This window comes from Fukomys damarensis, unplaced genomic scaffold, assembly GCF_012274545.1.
Source record: "Fukomys damarensis isolate Sample0158 unplaced genomic scaffold, DMR_v1.0_HiC HiC_scaffold_5, whole genome shotgun sequence".
Taxonomy (NCBI): Eukaryota; Metazoa; Chordata; class Mammalia; order Rodentia; family Bathyergidae; genus Fukomys; species Fukomys damarensis.
This window is the reverse complement of record NW_022900917.1, coordinates 16,210,036-16,225,501: the sequence shown is the minus strand read 5'-3', so window position 1 is coordinate 16,225,501 and position 15,466 is coordinate 16,210,036. Positions and strand designations below refer to the sequence as shown.

Here is a 15,466-nt window from a genome sequence, read left to right as displayed (position 1 = left end):
GGGGGTCTAACTATGTAGTTGAGACTGACCTGGAACTAACTGTGTAGCCCAGGCTGGTCTCGAACTCACAGTGATCCTCCTGCCTTAGCCTTCCGTGTATTGGGATTACAGGTGTGTGCCACCAAGGCCGGCTCTTTTTTTGGGGGGGGCGGGGTTACTTTTAATTAAAGGATTGAACCCAAGGATTTGTGCATGTTAAGTAGGTACTTGTACCATTCCGCTACATATCCAGTCTATATGGGTTTCTTTTTTGATTTACTGCTGTCTCCTTTTGGTAGGACACAAATCCCTATAACTTGTAGTATAGAAAGTAAACTTTACAGATCAGAATTGTCTGAATAAATGTTTGTTTAACCATAAATATGACTTGTAGTTTGGTTGACTTTGTATAGAGTTTTTAAGTTGGGAGTTATTTTCCAGTAGAATTTTAAAAGCATTGCAAAAGTCTGATATCATTCTAGTTACTTGTTTTAGCATATTTTTGTTTTTATATGCTTGGTGTCTTGTTTTTTTGTTTTTATTTCTAAAGCTTTTTGGAGATTGATTTTAACCCTTTTGTTCAGTTTATTTTTAAACTTCTTTATTTTTGACACAATATGCTTGAATTTTCATTGATTATTTTTTGTTTTATTTCAGTGGCTCATGTTACAACTTATGATTTTCAGATACTCAATTTTTATGCTGACATTCATTTTATTGTCATTTCTCTCCCAATTTAAATTTCTTTATACTTTTTATATTAGTGGGCAATTTCCTCGTTTACTTCCCAATCTTTTTATTAATTTAAGGAGAATTAGCAACATGTTTTTAATTTCTAAGAGCTCTTTTTTGTTTTTTGAAAAATATAAACATTCAGTTCTTGTTACAGTATCTTCTGTGTTATCTGTACATACATTTTTATTATTTGAAATTTACTCCTTTTTAGCATATAGCCTTATTTGTTTAACCTGATTGTTTTCTCTCTCTTTGTGTGTTTTTTAATCTCTGCCTTTTGTATTAGTGATTTGCTTCTAACATATGGTGATCTTTCATATTGTAGAACAAATTGCTAAACAACTAATTGGAACCTTTGTTTGAGCATGCAACTTGTAAAATCATGGTATCTTTCTTGCATGGCATTGGACATGCCTCATTTTTTATTGGGAAATAGTCAGTTTTCAGTTTGTTTGGTTCCCTTTTGTTGGTCTGTCAAGTTTGCATAGAGAAACACTTTTTTCCTGCCGGTTATAAGCCTGACACTTAAAAGAGAGTTCTAACAGTAAAAGAGATCTCTGTAAAAATACATGTATCTTTGTAGGTTTTTGTTATAATTCCCTTTTCTTTGGTTGTATATCATATTCCATAATCTGCAGTTTATTTTTCAGCATTTCCCAAAACAACTCTTTAGTCTTCCGCTGGATCATTCTGAGGTAGTTGCTTGGCTGCAGGGTTTAAGGGAATGGATCTTGCATAGATTCAGGGAAGGAAATCTGTAGTCCTTAGGCTATCAGTCACTCATCTTTCTAGCCTCATCTGCATCCCTGTCTTCTAAAGTGCCTGATTTTAAGAATTCTTACCTGTTCTTTGCCTAAGTACTTTTTTCTATTAATTTTATTCAATGATATTTATTCATCAGAGGTTGTCTTCCAAAACTTTGATGACAGCTTTTGCTTCTTTGAGATCTGCACATTCAGCTGTCATATTTTTTATTTTCATTTCTTTGTTGGTTTAGGGATCTAAAATATTTCTTACCAACCTTTTGGTGGAGCTCAAGGACTGAAAAGAGGTGAAAAATGGAATTTAACTTTAATCTTTTATTTTCAGAGATCCATCTACATTTCATTTTTATTCATCTCAATTTTTAGGTGATAGTTACAGCAATAATAATAGCTATATTACTGGACACTAGAGAGTTTATACTGAGGGAGAGATCTCAGTAAAGCTAGGAGAATTATGGTAGGCAAGAATTTGTGGAGAAATAATTGGGATTAATGATGCAACACAGGATTAAAAAATATATGTTTTCAGTTGTCATTCTTCAGAGAAGTACTAGAAGGAAAGGAAATAGCTATATAATACTTTGCAAGAAATAGTTTTTAAGAAGTTATTTTATAGTACAGTGTAAAATCAATTTTTAATTGCAGTGCCTTATAGATCTCTCTTTTTTGCTCTAGTGGACTATAACAAGAATATTTGCATAAATGTACAGGGCAGTACTTTGCCTTTCCCAAATATAAGATTTTCCTACCATATCTGTTGTCTTCCTAACCCTTGTCACTCTGACTGTACATACTACCAAAATATTGCAGTCATTGCCTAAATTAAGTTCTGAATGCAATTCACCTTTATCTGAATTAAATATTTTAAGAACTATAGTTGTTTTGGCCTTCACAAATAACAAAGTATGTAAGCAATGCTGTTCATGTTTGAAGCCACATATATTTGACTTTAGAGATTTAAATCATTTTGTTTCACCATTTTGCTTCTGTAATAGAATTCCTTTTATAATTTCAGAGGGTAGCATTCCTATAGAACAAGATATGACTGGCACCCTGTTATATAGTGCTGGGACTCTGGTACCTCTTACTTTTGTAGTGTCAATATTTAGGGTATTTTACAGGTTTATAGGCAACTTTTTCATTGCAAAAAATCCTTGAAGAGATTACTAAAATTTATTCTTAAAAAATAATAAGCTTGTGACAATGCTAACAAATTTCTTAAAGAGAAATTTTGGCATAGTAATATTTTAGCTGTTAAAACAAGTTTTAAAATATCTGAGGTATGTGATGTTCATAAAAATATAAAGTTTAAGTTCTTGATACTGTCAGTTTACTAAGGTCCTTCATACAGGTATGTGAGGTTTTTTTTTTTAAAATTGTTACAGTTGTGATGATTGAGCTCACAGCCTCATACAAGCTAGACTTGCCCCCTCAAACCCCAGATGCATTCACAGGTTGATGAAATTTTTACCAAAAAAGGTTTCATGTGGGTGTGGTGGTGCCAAGGCAAGAGGATTGGTAGTTGGAGCCCAGCCTGGCAATTTAGTGACTTAGTAGGACCTTGTCTCAAATACAGAAACCAAAAAGTATTAAGGATATCGTTCAGTGTGGAGGCTCAGGGTTCAATTGCTAATACTACCAACAAACAAAAACCAAAAGAAAATGAAAGAGATTTCTGGCAAATTTTTCTGATAATTTTCATTTATAACATGCATGATATATTAACACAGATCTATAGTTTATGATTCAAAGTAGAGTCCTCAACTTTATAAACTGTAAAAGTAGCACTGTTATATTTAAAAAACAAAATCATTTCTACTATCCAGATTCTTTTTCTTTTGTATCTACTAGAATGGATTTCTTTCTTTTGGTTTTGAACACCCTGAGCAACTCTTGAGATAATTAATAGCTTTTTTCTGCTCCCTCCTATATAGATTCTCATTAGTTTTTGAAAAATTGATATTGACTGAGTCTCCAAGGATTGGGAGCCAGTGTAGTGAATTACTCAGTTCTGTGGCCTCCTCATCTTAGCATTCTGATTGAAGAAGGATAAGTTATTCACTACAACTACAGTAGAATTAAATGTGCAGAATAGCTCAGCATCCTTTCTTACATCAAGTGTAATCTGGGCTTTGCCATTTTCTGACTTGTATCTTTGGTGAATTTGTATTCATTCTCCTATATGTTAAATAAATAATAGTAATAGCTACTTTAGTTTTTTTTTTCAGCTTTAATTGAGTTTATTGGTTCATTTTAGGGATACAGTACAGTTACATTCATTGTTCAGATCTTGTACCTCTACATGACTTTAGTTTTTTTATTTGTGATGAATAAAGTAGGCAATGTGCACGGGACTTAGTGCTCAGTCAGTGTTAGATGCTGTTTTGATAACTATTACTTCTGCTACTGTGTTTATGCAAATATTGGTGTTGTTTAAGTTTAGACATGTCTCATTCTTTTTGAATCATAGATTTTTAGAATCTGATAAAATGCCTTAGTAAAATGCACAAATATACAAACAACATTTTAAATGCCATTACATAGATTTCATGGACTCCTTAAAGTCTGTAACATACTCCAGTTTAGAATTTCTGCTCTGAGGATAATGAATATTATTTTAAATGCATCACAGGTGTAAAATATTGGTAAATACCAACCAATAGATGCATAGTTATATAATAACCAAATAAGAATAGAAGAGATAATGTTTACCTTTTTGCTTACTTCATAAAAATCTGTACTTTCCTTTTGCTTATGAGCTATTGTATTTTAATTTAGTAACTTCCTTGAACTATTCTGTTTCTACTTCCTCACTCCACCTGACCAAGACATTTTGTTTACTGCCAAAATTAAACTCAATTTATATATTATATTTGTTTCAGAAAGAAAATTATCATATATTTTAAAGCTAAATATGATTTTTAAAACTTGCTTTTAAGTAAATATTTGTACATTTGCTTTTTGAGCTGAACTAATCAAGAACTAACTATAGTTATGAGGGTTCAGCCCATTTAGTTAAAAATTACATCCTTTCACCTTTTAAACACTGAACTCTGAAACCTAACAGAAATACTGTAAGAACATCTGAGGTGGATAATTAAAGTATAATTAAGTTTAAATGCCTTGGTGAAGGAGTATAAAAATTATTTAAATTCAATCGGCTAGTACATTTGCAGTTTTCTTTTATTAGGTGTGAAATCTAAGAATCCCCTGCCAACTCTTGAGGGCTCAATCCAGAATGTTGAATTGAAGTACTGCAGCACATCATTGGTCAAATGTGCCTCTGGGACCATGGGATCAATAAAAATTTGTGCCAAAGCCCCAGGTATGTGCAGCTGGACCGTGTAAAACTTTATTGCCTGTATAGGAGAATTGGCCTTGCGTTTTACAAGGAGCGTTACTGAAATAAGAATTTACTCATTGTTCCTATGAATCAGAGGTTTTAATTTTTTTTAGTTTTACTTAAAAATTTCAATAGTGCCAGGATGACACTTGTTAACTTTAAGAAATCAATTTTTAATTATGAAAAATAAATAGTTATAAGCAGTTATGAGAGAGAAAAACAGAATAAATATAATTTTGGGCAAATGAGAAGTTATATATAACACTTAAATATTAAATAAAATTATGTTAGTATATTATGATTGAAAACAAAACCTCGCTGTTTTTAAATTTAGGGCTGTAATTGACTCCTTCCTACCAGTGTTTTATTTCATAGTATTTTTTTAAATTTGTAATATACACAAAATATATTTCAACATAAGTTGATATTAGTATAGAGTCTGTAGAATTTTTAGAAGACATTGTTCACATTACTTCCTTTTGCAAACTTTGAATATATTTTACATTCATTAGCAGAATATTTAAATGTAATTTTAAGTTAGAAATGCTTTTATCAGCCAGACTCCTTAAGAGTATAACTTAACTGTGCAGCTAATGTAACTAAATCTAATTGAAATGTTATGGTATTAATATATTTTAAAGTTAAAGCATCTTTATGCTACTCCAATAACATTTTACTTAGTAAGATTTATGTTAGTGTTTGTTTGTTTATCACAAAATATTTCTGTTCAGTTGACAGTGGAAAAGAGAAGTTGATTCCCTTGCTTCAGGGTCCTTCTGACACTAAAGACCTTCATAGCACCAAGTGGCTCAATGAGAGTAGAAAGCCAGAATCTCTTTTAGCTCCAGATTTGATAGCCTTCACAATCCAAGTTCCACAATATATGGACTACTGCCATAGTTCTGGTAAGTACAAACCTATCATTATTCCATCATTTTGCATTTTCTTTTCCAGAAAAGCTTTTTAAATTATGCTTTATAAAAAGTAGTTTGTGTTTATTGGGATCTTTCTGCAGTTTTGCTTTTCTAAAATTCAAATGAACTTTTCGTGTCTTTTTGATTATTGAAATGTTTACAACAATATGAGAGAATTTAGCTGCATAGTACTTAACCTCAGATTTATAGCTATAAAGGCTGAGTTTTAAAATATAATATTTTAGGTAACATCTATTTTCCTTTGACTATGACCCATAGTTTGCTGTATTAAAATTAGATGTTTCAGTCTTCCATAGTTTTATAGAAAGGAAAACTTTCTTTTGTAGAAGGGAAAACAAAGACAAATAAACAAAAACATTGAGAAGTTATGATCTCATTTCTTGAAGTTATATTTTTTCTCTAGTAGCATTTTTCTTGGAATCTATATTATTTTATTCTGTACAGTAATAACAGAATCATCGTCTTATGTTCAGAGGCACTATGAGAAAGTTCAATAAAGGCTAGGAACAGAAGAAGTTATGATAGGTAGAGAGACCATCCAGGTAAGAGATCATTTAGCCAGTATGTGGTTAGTAAAGCCAATGTGATTAGCCAGTGAGGCTAAAAATTTAATAGTAGTATGGAAATGTCTAAAAAGGACTTTTTAAAAAAAGAGTTAGTTGACCAGTTCAGGTGATTTCACAGTAACTGAATACTAGTACAGCTCCTTTAACATTATTCAGCAAGAACTGTAGCCTATGCAAAGTATGTTACACATTACTAAATTTCAAGTATACTCCAAAAAGATTTATAATTAACTAGACAGAGACAGTATGGAGGTAAATATTAAAGTAGGGTCAAGTGCACATATGCAGGAACACAAGAAAAGTTTTGAAAGGTTAATTTTTGGCAGTACCATTTACAGCCTAACACTTCAAATTAGCATTTGAAAGGCCAATCTGAGAATACCTGATCATTATGATTCTAGAGTTAACACTTCTCAAAATGAAGGAATAAAATGCCTGGTGAGAATGGTATGGAATCTTAAGGAAGGAATGTTACGAAGATGAGGCCAAGACCAAATTAGGACTGTTATGCATAAGAGATTATATCTATCTTTTAAAGCAGAGATTGGTAAATATTTTAACAAAGGGACAGATAGAGAAAGAAATATTTTAGGTTTGTTGATCATGTGGTCACTGATCACAACCATTTTGTTTGACTCTTCTGTGGCACAACAATAATCATTCGTAATGCATTAATGAATGGATGTAACAAGTGGTCCAACAGAATTTTGTTTATATAAACAGAGAGTGGGCTAGGTTTGTATGGTCTACCTACCTCTGTTTTAGGGAGAAGAAAATAGTGTTTAAATAAATGACTATTTAATCATGCCCTTATTTATGCTGTTAATTAACTGTTTTATGTAATTATCCATATAGAAGTTTTTTGTACCTTTTGTTCTCAAATTGTCAAATTATTAAGATAGCAGTTAAAATGACCAGACCATTCATTTATAATTTTAACACCTAAGAAGGGATTACTGTTATTTGAATGTCACATTTTCTTGAGTTAGATGAGGACTTCTATTTTTTTTTGTTTTTCCATACAATTAGAATAATTTAATGAGTCGAGCATATTTTAATAGTAAAGTGATCTTTCTTGTAACAATATTTATATTATTCTTTATAATTTAAATGTATTTGTATGGTCAAAACTATTTTTCATTTGTCTTTTTGTATGGGTCTAAAAATAAGCTGGTATAGAAAAATTATCTAACACCTATTATATTTATAGAAATGTTTTTCTTTTTGTTAAGGAAATTCACCTAATCTTCAATATTAGTGTTATGGTTAGTGATATTTATGGATTTGTGTATACAATTTTACCGTATTCATCTTTTTTGGCACTTTAAAATATTCCTTTGGATATGTGTAAATCCTTAATTTTAATGTGTATTTATGTAAACTGTAGGCACATTTATTTAGGCTATTTTGAAATTTAAGTTTTCCGTCTTCCTTGGAACTGCTACCTACATACAAGGCTTAGGTATTTATGACATGGTTTAGAGAACTCATAAGTATTCTTTAAAAGCCAATTTTAACAGAAGCAACTAAGTGAACAAGTTACTCAAGGTTACATTCACTTTTCTTTGGTTTTTGAGGCTGGAACATTTCATGGAAATTGGGCAAAACAGGAGTCTTTCCTGATGTTAAAAAAATAACAAAAGGATACTAAGTAGTTGAATCTTTTTAGGTGAACATCAAAAGAGTAGTGCAAGTTGTCTCTGTTGGCCTTTTCAGAAACAGATAGATGTCTAGGTGACTTTGTTAATGAATTTTTCGTATGAATTTGTAGAATTTTTAGTAATGATAATATTAAAAGGCTTCTGAGGACCCTGGCATAACGTGTATAACATAGTCACTACTCTGTCTTTGCTCCCAAATTGAAGTAGAAGAGATTAAAACTAGGACCAGTAAATTTTATAGATGTTATATAGAAGTCTGTTACATTTACACTTGATCTTAGCCAAAAGGCCGAGAAGCGATAGTTACATGATTTTTTGAGAAGACCTTAGTCAGCTATAGTATTTTGACTATGATTTTAGAGGATGAAAGAATGGACAGCTTTATTATGAGAATTAGGAATTAATGTTCAGCCTTTGAACTGGAAGCTGGGGCTTCAGACTATAACATTTTTTCACTTTCTTTTTTTTTAATCAATTGTTTATTGATATATTTTAGGTATACATTTTTGTTTGTTTTTTTCCTCATTGAGTTTATTGGTACATTTTAGGTATCCTGTACAGTTACATTCATTATTGGGATCTTGTACCTTTACATGACAGGTCTTGGTTCTCAGTTTTTCCCCTTGTCCCTGCCCTCCCTTCACCCCCTCCTTTCCTCCCCATTTACAAGCAGTTTATTTCCATTTTTCATTTTCTGCTATCTTTTTTTCTTTCTCTTATTCTTTTTCCCCTGCCCTTCCCACTTTCCCTACCCCTTTAGCCCTTTTCTTCCTATTTCACATTGTCAGTTATCTCAGTAGGATCTTATGTACTATTATAGTTTTTCACACCAGAGAAACTATTCGGCATTTACACATGTGTGACTTATTTATTTCGCTTAGGAGTATATTCTCAATATGTATCCATTTTCCTATGAATGAATCTAATTTCTCATTCTTTATGGCTGAGTAGTATTCCATTTTAGAAAAAAACATGCATCTTTTTTATCCAGTCTCCAACTGATGGGCTGTTTCATTTTCTAGTTGTTTACCATTTGGTTTTTTAATCTTGGAATCTGAATTGCTAGACATTGCATCCCTAGCCTTAAAAGTTCTTAACTTCCAGGAACTTCTTTCTTTATATTAAGCACTGTTAAAAGAGCCACACTTTCATGATCTAACAACACTGCTTTGTCTTTGAAGTCTTAGCAATTTCCTTAGCACTTTTTCCTCTTTCTTCCTTGATTGCATTCTGCACTTGGCTGACTGATTACAGTGAAGGAGCTGAGGGCTCTTATGGGAATTCTGCATGCCAGCTCATATTCTGTATTCACAGTTACTTTAAGGGGACCATTGAATGCTACCGATATTTCTTATGTTTGTATAGATCTTATAAGTCAAATAGGGTATAATAGATGTTTCTCTGGTTCCTTCATTGTTAAAAGTCTAGTTGACAATAGATGATATATATTAAATATTTTTATATGTTTTAAGCATTTTTCTCTCCATTATATTTAGACTTTAGTTCTTATTCATATGCTGTATTTTGCCAAAAGGATCTAAACCTTTGTTAATTATATGAATGAAATTTAGAGTATTTATTATTTGTTGTTAATCATATTGTTCTATCAATTTAGAATCAAAAGATCTAGGAGACCATCAGTTCATTTTCTGAGTCAGTATTAGGAGACCTTTTTACATATCTCCATACATATATTTGCTGCAGATCTACTAGCATTTTTCAGTTTTTTGTTGGTAATTGTGCTTTTATATATGATTTTTTTTTTTTTCTGCCTGGGATTCTTATAACTATCCTTGCCCTTTTTAAAACTGTTTAATCGCAGCATAGTCTTTAACTTTTAGCTCAACCTCTACTTTTTCAAGGAAGCTTTTCCTGAAACTACCTCTCCCACCTCCCCATTTGATTAAGTACCTCTGTTAATACCCTCCACCACACCAATCGGGAATCTAACTCAGGACCTCACAATGCCATGCAGGAGCTATGCCACTGAGCTATATCCCTGGCCCTTAATGTACTTTTTTTCATAGTCCTTATGACAGTGTATATTTATATAGTCTGTCCTCATCACTTGCCAGTGAGTTCCAGGGTTAGTCACTGGTTACTCATCATTTTATTTTCAAGGCCCTAAAATTACTTTGCTTATACGAAATGCTTGAGAAGTCAATTCTTGAATAAATGAATAGATGGATGCATTTTTATGACAGATGGTGGAGTATGAATGTATTTGACAGAACTTACTCAAAAGTAAGATCTTATAAGTCAAATAGATCATATGTGTTTCTCTGGCTCCTTCATAGGTAAAAGTTGCTCAAAAGGCAAAGGTACTCAAAAGTAAGTTCTTAGTACATGTTAAGCGCCCCCCGACTTTTTTGAGACAGCGTCTCACTATGTAGTTGAGACTGACCTGGAACTCACTATGTAGCCCAGGCTGGTCTCCAACTCACAGTGATCCCCCTGCCTCAGCCTCCCAAGTGCTGGGATTACAGGCGTGTGCCTCCATACCCGGCTTTTTTTTTTTTTTCAGCTTTAATTGAATTTACTAAGCTTGAGATTCAGCATTACATTGTTTATTTAAAATCACTCTGTTTCTTTTTTTTCAGCTTTAATTGAATTTACTGGTACATTTTAGGGATACAGTACAGTCACATTGATTGTTGGGATCTTGTACCTCTACATGACAGGTCTTGGTTCTTATTTTTTCCCCTTGTCCCTGCGCTCCCTTCACCCCCTCCTCCCCTCCCCATCTACAAACACTTTATTTCCATCTTTTCTTTATCTCACATTTTTTTCTTTTCCCTTATAACCCTTCCCCTATCCATCCCACCTTCCCTACACCTTTAGCCCCTTTCTTCCCATTTCACCATGTCAGTAATCTTATTACGATCTTATGTATTATTGCAGTTTATTCACACCAGAGAAACTATTCAGTATTTACACATGTGTGACTTAATTATTTCACTTAGGAGTATATCTTCAATATGTATCCATTTTCCTATAAATGAATCTATTTTCTTGTTCTTTATGGCTGAGTAATATTCCATTTTATAGAAAAACCACATCTTCTTTATCCAGCTTCCAACTGATGGGCAAATGGGCTGTTTCTAAGTTTCAGCTATTACAAACTGTGCTGCTATAAACATGGGTGCGCATTTTAGCTCTTTTGGAAAGATACCCAGCAGAGGGATGGCTGGGTCAAATGGAACCTCTAGTCCTAGACCTTTGAGGTATCTCCACATTGATTTCCATAGGGGTTCCACCAGTCTGCAATCCCACCAACAATGGAGAAGGGTTCCTTTCTCCCCACAACCCCGCCAACATTTGTTATTGTGTGATTTCTTGATAGCAGCCATTCTTTGTGGGGTGAGGTGGAATCTCAGTGTTGTTTTCATCTGCATCTCTCGAATGACCAGTGATGTGAAACATTTTTTCATATATTTACTTGCTGCTTTTACTTCTTTGTCTGAGAAATATCTGTTCATTTCTGATGCCCATTTTTGAATTGGGTGTTTATATTTGGGGAGGGGCTGATTGTTTTGAGTTCTTTATATATTCTAGATAAGAGTCCTTTGTCTGAGGAACAGCGTAAAAATTTTTTCTTTCTGCTAGTTCCCATGCTACTGAGGATTTGTTCATAAAGCCTTTTCCTATGCCAATGTCTTCCAGAGTTCTGCCTAACTTACCTTCCAGCAAGTTTAATGTTTCTGTTTTAATATTTACATCTTTAATCCACTTGGATTTTAATTTAGTGCATGGTGAAAGATAAGGGTCCAGTTTTAATCTGTGGCAGGTTGAAATCCAGTTTTTCCAATACCATTTATTAGAGGCTATCTTTCCTCCACTGAGGATGGTCAGCTCCTTTGTCAAAGGTGAGGTAGCTGAGTACATCTGGATTTGTTTTTGCGTCTTCCAGTCTGTTCCACTGATCCTCAGGCCTGTTTCTTTGCCAGTACCATGCTGTTTTTATCACAGTGCATGCCCGGCTATTTAAAAAAAAATTTTTTTTTTCCGCTTTCTATTTCTATTTCTTCCTCTTCTTCATATAACTACTGTTGGAGAAAACATCTACCAATATCTTCCTCAGTTAGATAGTTTTTATAACTACTAGATCTTTTGTTCATTGGATTATAATGTCCATAGTAGCCTTAAATATACCCAATTTAGCTTCTCCCCCCTTTCTTTTTCATCTTATTCAGTCTGTGTATTTACTGCTCTGTTCATACACTTTCATTGAAGCCTTCATCGCTTTTGTCCTCCACATGTTAATATATAAGTTGCATAAGTCTGTCATGTTTTTGGAAATCTTGTTAGTATAGGTACTGACTCATTTCTTTTGGAGTATTCTTTCAAAGATGTTTGTATAGTGAATGGCCTTAGAAGATAAGATAAAGTATCTCCCTCTGTAGCAAAGAAAGATATGCTTATTGCCCATTGTAAAACATTTGGTTACTTAACTCAGGATTCACTTGTCATTCACCCCATGTAGATACCTGAGTGGACTGTCTTTGTATGGTCATGACTGTGGAATACAGGTCAAAGAGAACTGATGAAAATACGCTGCTACTTACCATAATTAATAAAGTCCTTATTGTGACTGAAAAATATTATCTTTAGTAGCATTCACAAAACTGGGATTGGGTAAAATCTTAGTTCTGTTAGAGTTCTTGTCACCAAAATAATGCTGTTTCTTTTTGCTCCCTTTTTCTCTTTTTTCCCTGTTCTCTTCTTGAAAAAGATCTCTTTTTATTCCATAAATACAATTATTATAGATCCTCTTCTTTCTATTTGGATCCTGTAATCAGCACTTACGATTTTAGTTACCAGCTCTACCTTTGTAACTCTCTGTTCATTTATTTTATTTGATATCCACATTCCAAATTTGAGCCACCACTTACCATTTTCCTTGGCATATTTTAATGGTGCCTACATGTTTAAAAATCAAATAGATACAAATTTCCCCTATTTAATTCACTGTTACTATTTAAATTAATGGCACTATTTCTGTCTTGATATTTAACACTAATTTTCAGCAGTAGTTAAGTTCCTTTCTTTCTTTGTGTAACTGGTATCTTAAGAAGTTCCCCAGCTTAACTAAGTGGTCCAAGCTAAACATCGTAAATGTATTTTTCTCATGATTCAGATTCATTGCCATACTAATTATATATCCTGTGTTTTGAAATTGTCTGTTTTAAAATTTGTGCTCCAAAATTTCACAGTGTCTTATATAACAAACTTAGTATACTTCTTGAATTTCTATAGAGGACTTTAATTTCTGTTTTTCACCTCATATGCTACTGATATATTTTATATCCCATCAGTTTTCTTCACATGAACTACTGCTCTTAATACAGTTTTCCATGCTTTCTGTGTCTATATTTTTGAACCTACACAGAGATCTTTATACTTATTCCTGTTGAATTTTCCCCAATTTATATTGATCCTTGAAAAAAGTTATCGTTAAAAGTATCTGATTGACTTAGTTACTTGTGAAAGACAGATGACAAGCTATTTTTCTTTACTACATAAAATGCAAAATAACATTTTCTTCATAATATTAGAAAAATGGAATTAGTCGATTATGATGATATTCTAAATCATTGTAAAACAGTGTTTCTCTTAAAATAATCTGTAAATATAGTAGCAATTTAAGCCAAAATTCTTATTCCTCAGTGTAATCAGTTTTATATATAACATTTTACTTTACTAGGTCGTCATAAGTTTTTTTAAAAATTTAAACTGCTGGGCCGGGGATTTAGCTCAGCGGTTTGGTGGCCTGCCTCGCAAGCGCAAGGACCCGAGTTCAATCCCCGGTACCAAAAAGAAAAAAAAAATTTTTTTTTAAACTGCTTATCAAATATGGGGAATATTTGGTGAATTTTAGAAGAAAGGAAAGTCACAATTACAAGTTTAGCCCCCCAAAATTCAGTTCAGTTGGGAAGTAGTTCTTCTTGATTAAAATATATGAGCAAACATACTCCAAGTTGGTTGGTTAAAAGAGATTTTAAAATGGAGACATTATTTTACATTGTAATTTTCAATTCATAAGGAATGTCTTTTGTTTCAAAAAATTTTATTCATAATGTGGAATTAAGTGAATTGCCTTGAAGTTTTGTTTTTAGTATTTTTGACAGAACACATGAGTAAGAATACTTGTAGATTGTAGCAATTAGAGACAATTCACATTTGTGGTTTGGGCATAAATGTGTAAAAATTATACCCATCTATCTTATTACATTTCCTCTCTTCTCTCTGAGGACTTTACTATGTACTATATCTGTAATTGTTGCCAGTTTTCTATCGTGTTCCCACTCGGCTTCTGGTGCAAAAAATCTTATCCTCTTGATGACAGAGCTTGCCTGAATGATTTCATGCTCCTAGCATTTTTGTTCACGGGAATTAGGGGCAAAATGTAACTACAGCTGAACAGAGCGTCTATTTTTGTAATTTTGTAGCTTGGGCTCTGTTATTAGAACTAAATGAAGAGATGCAGGTGTTCTGCAGTCTAAGCCCTTTGGGAATTTTGATGGTAGATGTTTGCAAAGAAAATGCATGTGTTTCCAGAGTCAAACAGCAGCTGTGAGACAAGGATTTATGTTTTTCTCAGAACTTTGGGATTTCAAAATGTTACATTTAATCACAAGCACAGAAAGGAGAGCAAATGTTAAAGATGTTATGCATAAAAGTAAGTTTGCTGATCTCTTTACCATACCAACTAGTTGTGGGAATATATGAACAAAGTGATTTTTTAAGTGTAATATTAACAGTTTCTCAAGGATTATGATAGGTTTCACAACAAAGTATTTGAGAAGGTTGATTGCTTTTGTAGCACAGAATTTTTTAATTCTAATTACTTACAAAAAAACTTGTTTTTTTCCATTTAGAAAAACACACATGTCCATGCACACAATGAAAGGTGTGGTAAAGTATTTGTTATATGTATTTTGATTATCCTTTTTCCCCCCAAATATTTAAGTAATAAGTATGTGATAAATATCCAATTGTAAAGACAGTATATATTTTTTCTTGTCCTTATTTCCTTTCCCCTACCCTTCCCACTTCCCATATACCTTTATCCCTTTTCTTCCTATTTCACATTATCAGTTATAAGGAAATAAGGGACAAAAAATATGAGAAAAGGAAAAAATGGAAATATAGTCTTTGTAAATAGGGGAGGGCAGAGGGGGTGAAGGGAAGGTAGGGGTTTGGGGAAAAAAGGAGAACCAAGATCATGAAGGTTAAAGATCCCAATGATGAATGTAACTGTACTATATGCTTAAAAAGTACCAATAAAATCAATATGATTAAAAAAAAGAACAACATTTTCAAGTATAAGAAATGTAACTTTTGTCAGATGATTTAGTTCAGTGGTACTGCCACCTGCATGAAAAGTACAAGGTAGGGCTGGGGATTTAGCTCAGTGATTCTGGAGCCACCTTGCAAGCACAAGTCCCCGAGTTTGATCCCCAGTAACAACAAGAAAAAGCAC

General features: G+C 32.8%; 1 protein-coding gene across 4 annotated transcripts in view; it reads left to right on the top strand.

The window, feature by feature from the left end:
* Vps13b (vacuolar protein sorting 13 homolog B) overlaps positions 1-15,466 on the top strand; it is a 675,222-nt gene that overhangs the window by 164,918 nt on the left and 494,838 nt on the right. For all 4 annotated transcript variants that reach the window (XM_033759979.1, XM_010619560.3, XM_010619559.3 and 1 more), the window contains exons 18-19: positions 4,669-4,803; positions 5,553-5,726. In XM_033759979.1, coding sequence (XP_033615870.1) covers positions 4,669-4,803; positions 5,553-5,726 — 309 coding nt within the window. The remainder of the gene's footprint in view (positions 1-4,668; positions 4,804-5,552; positions 5,727-15,466) is intronic.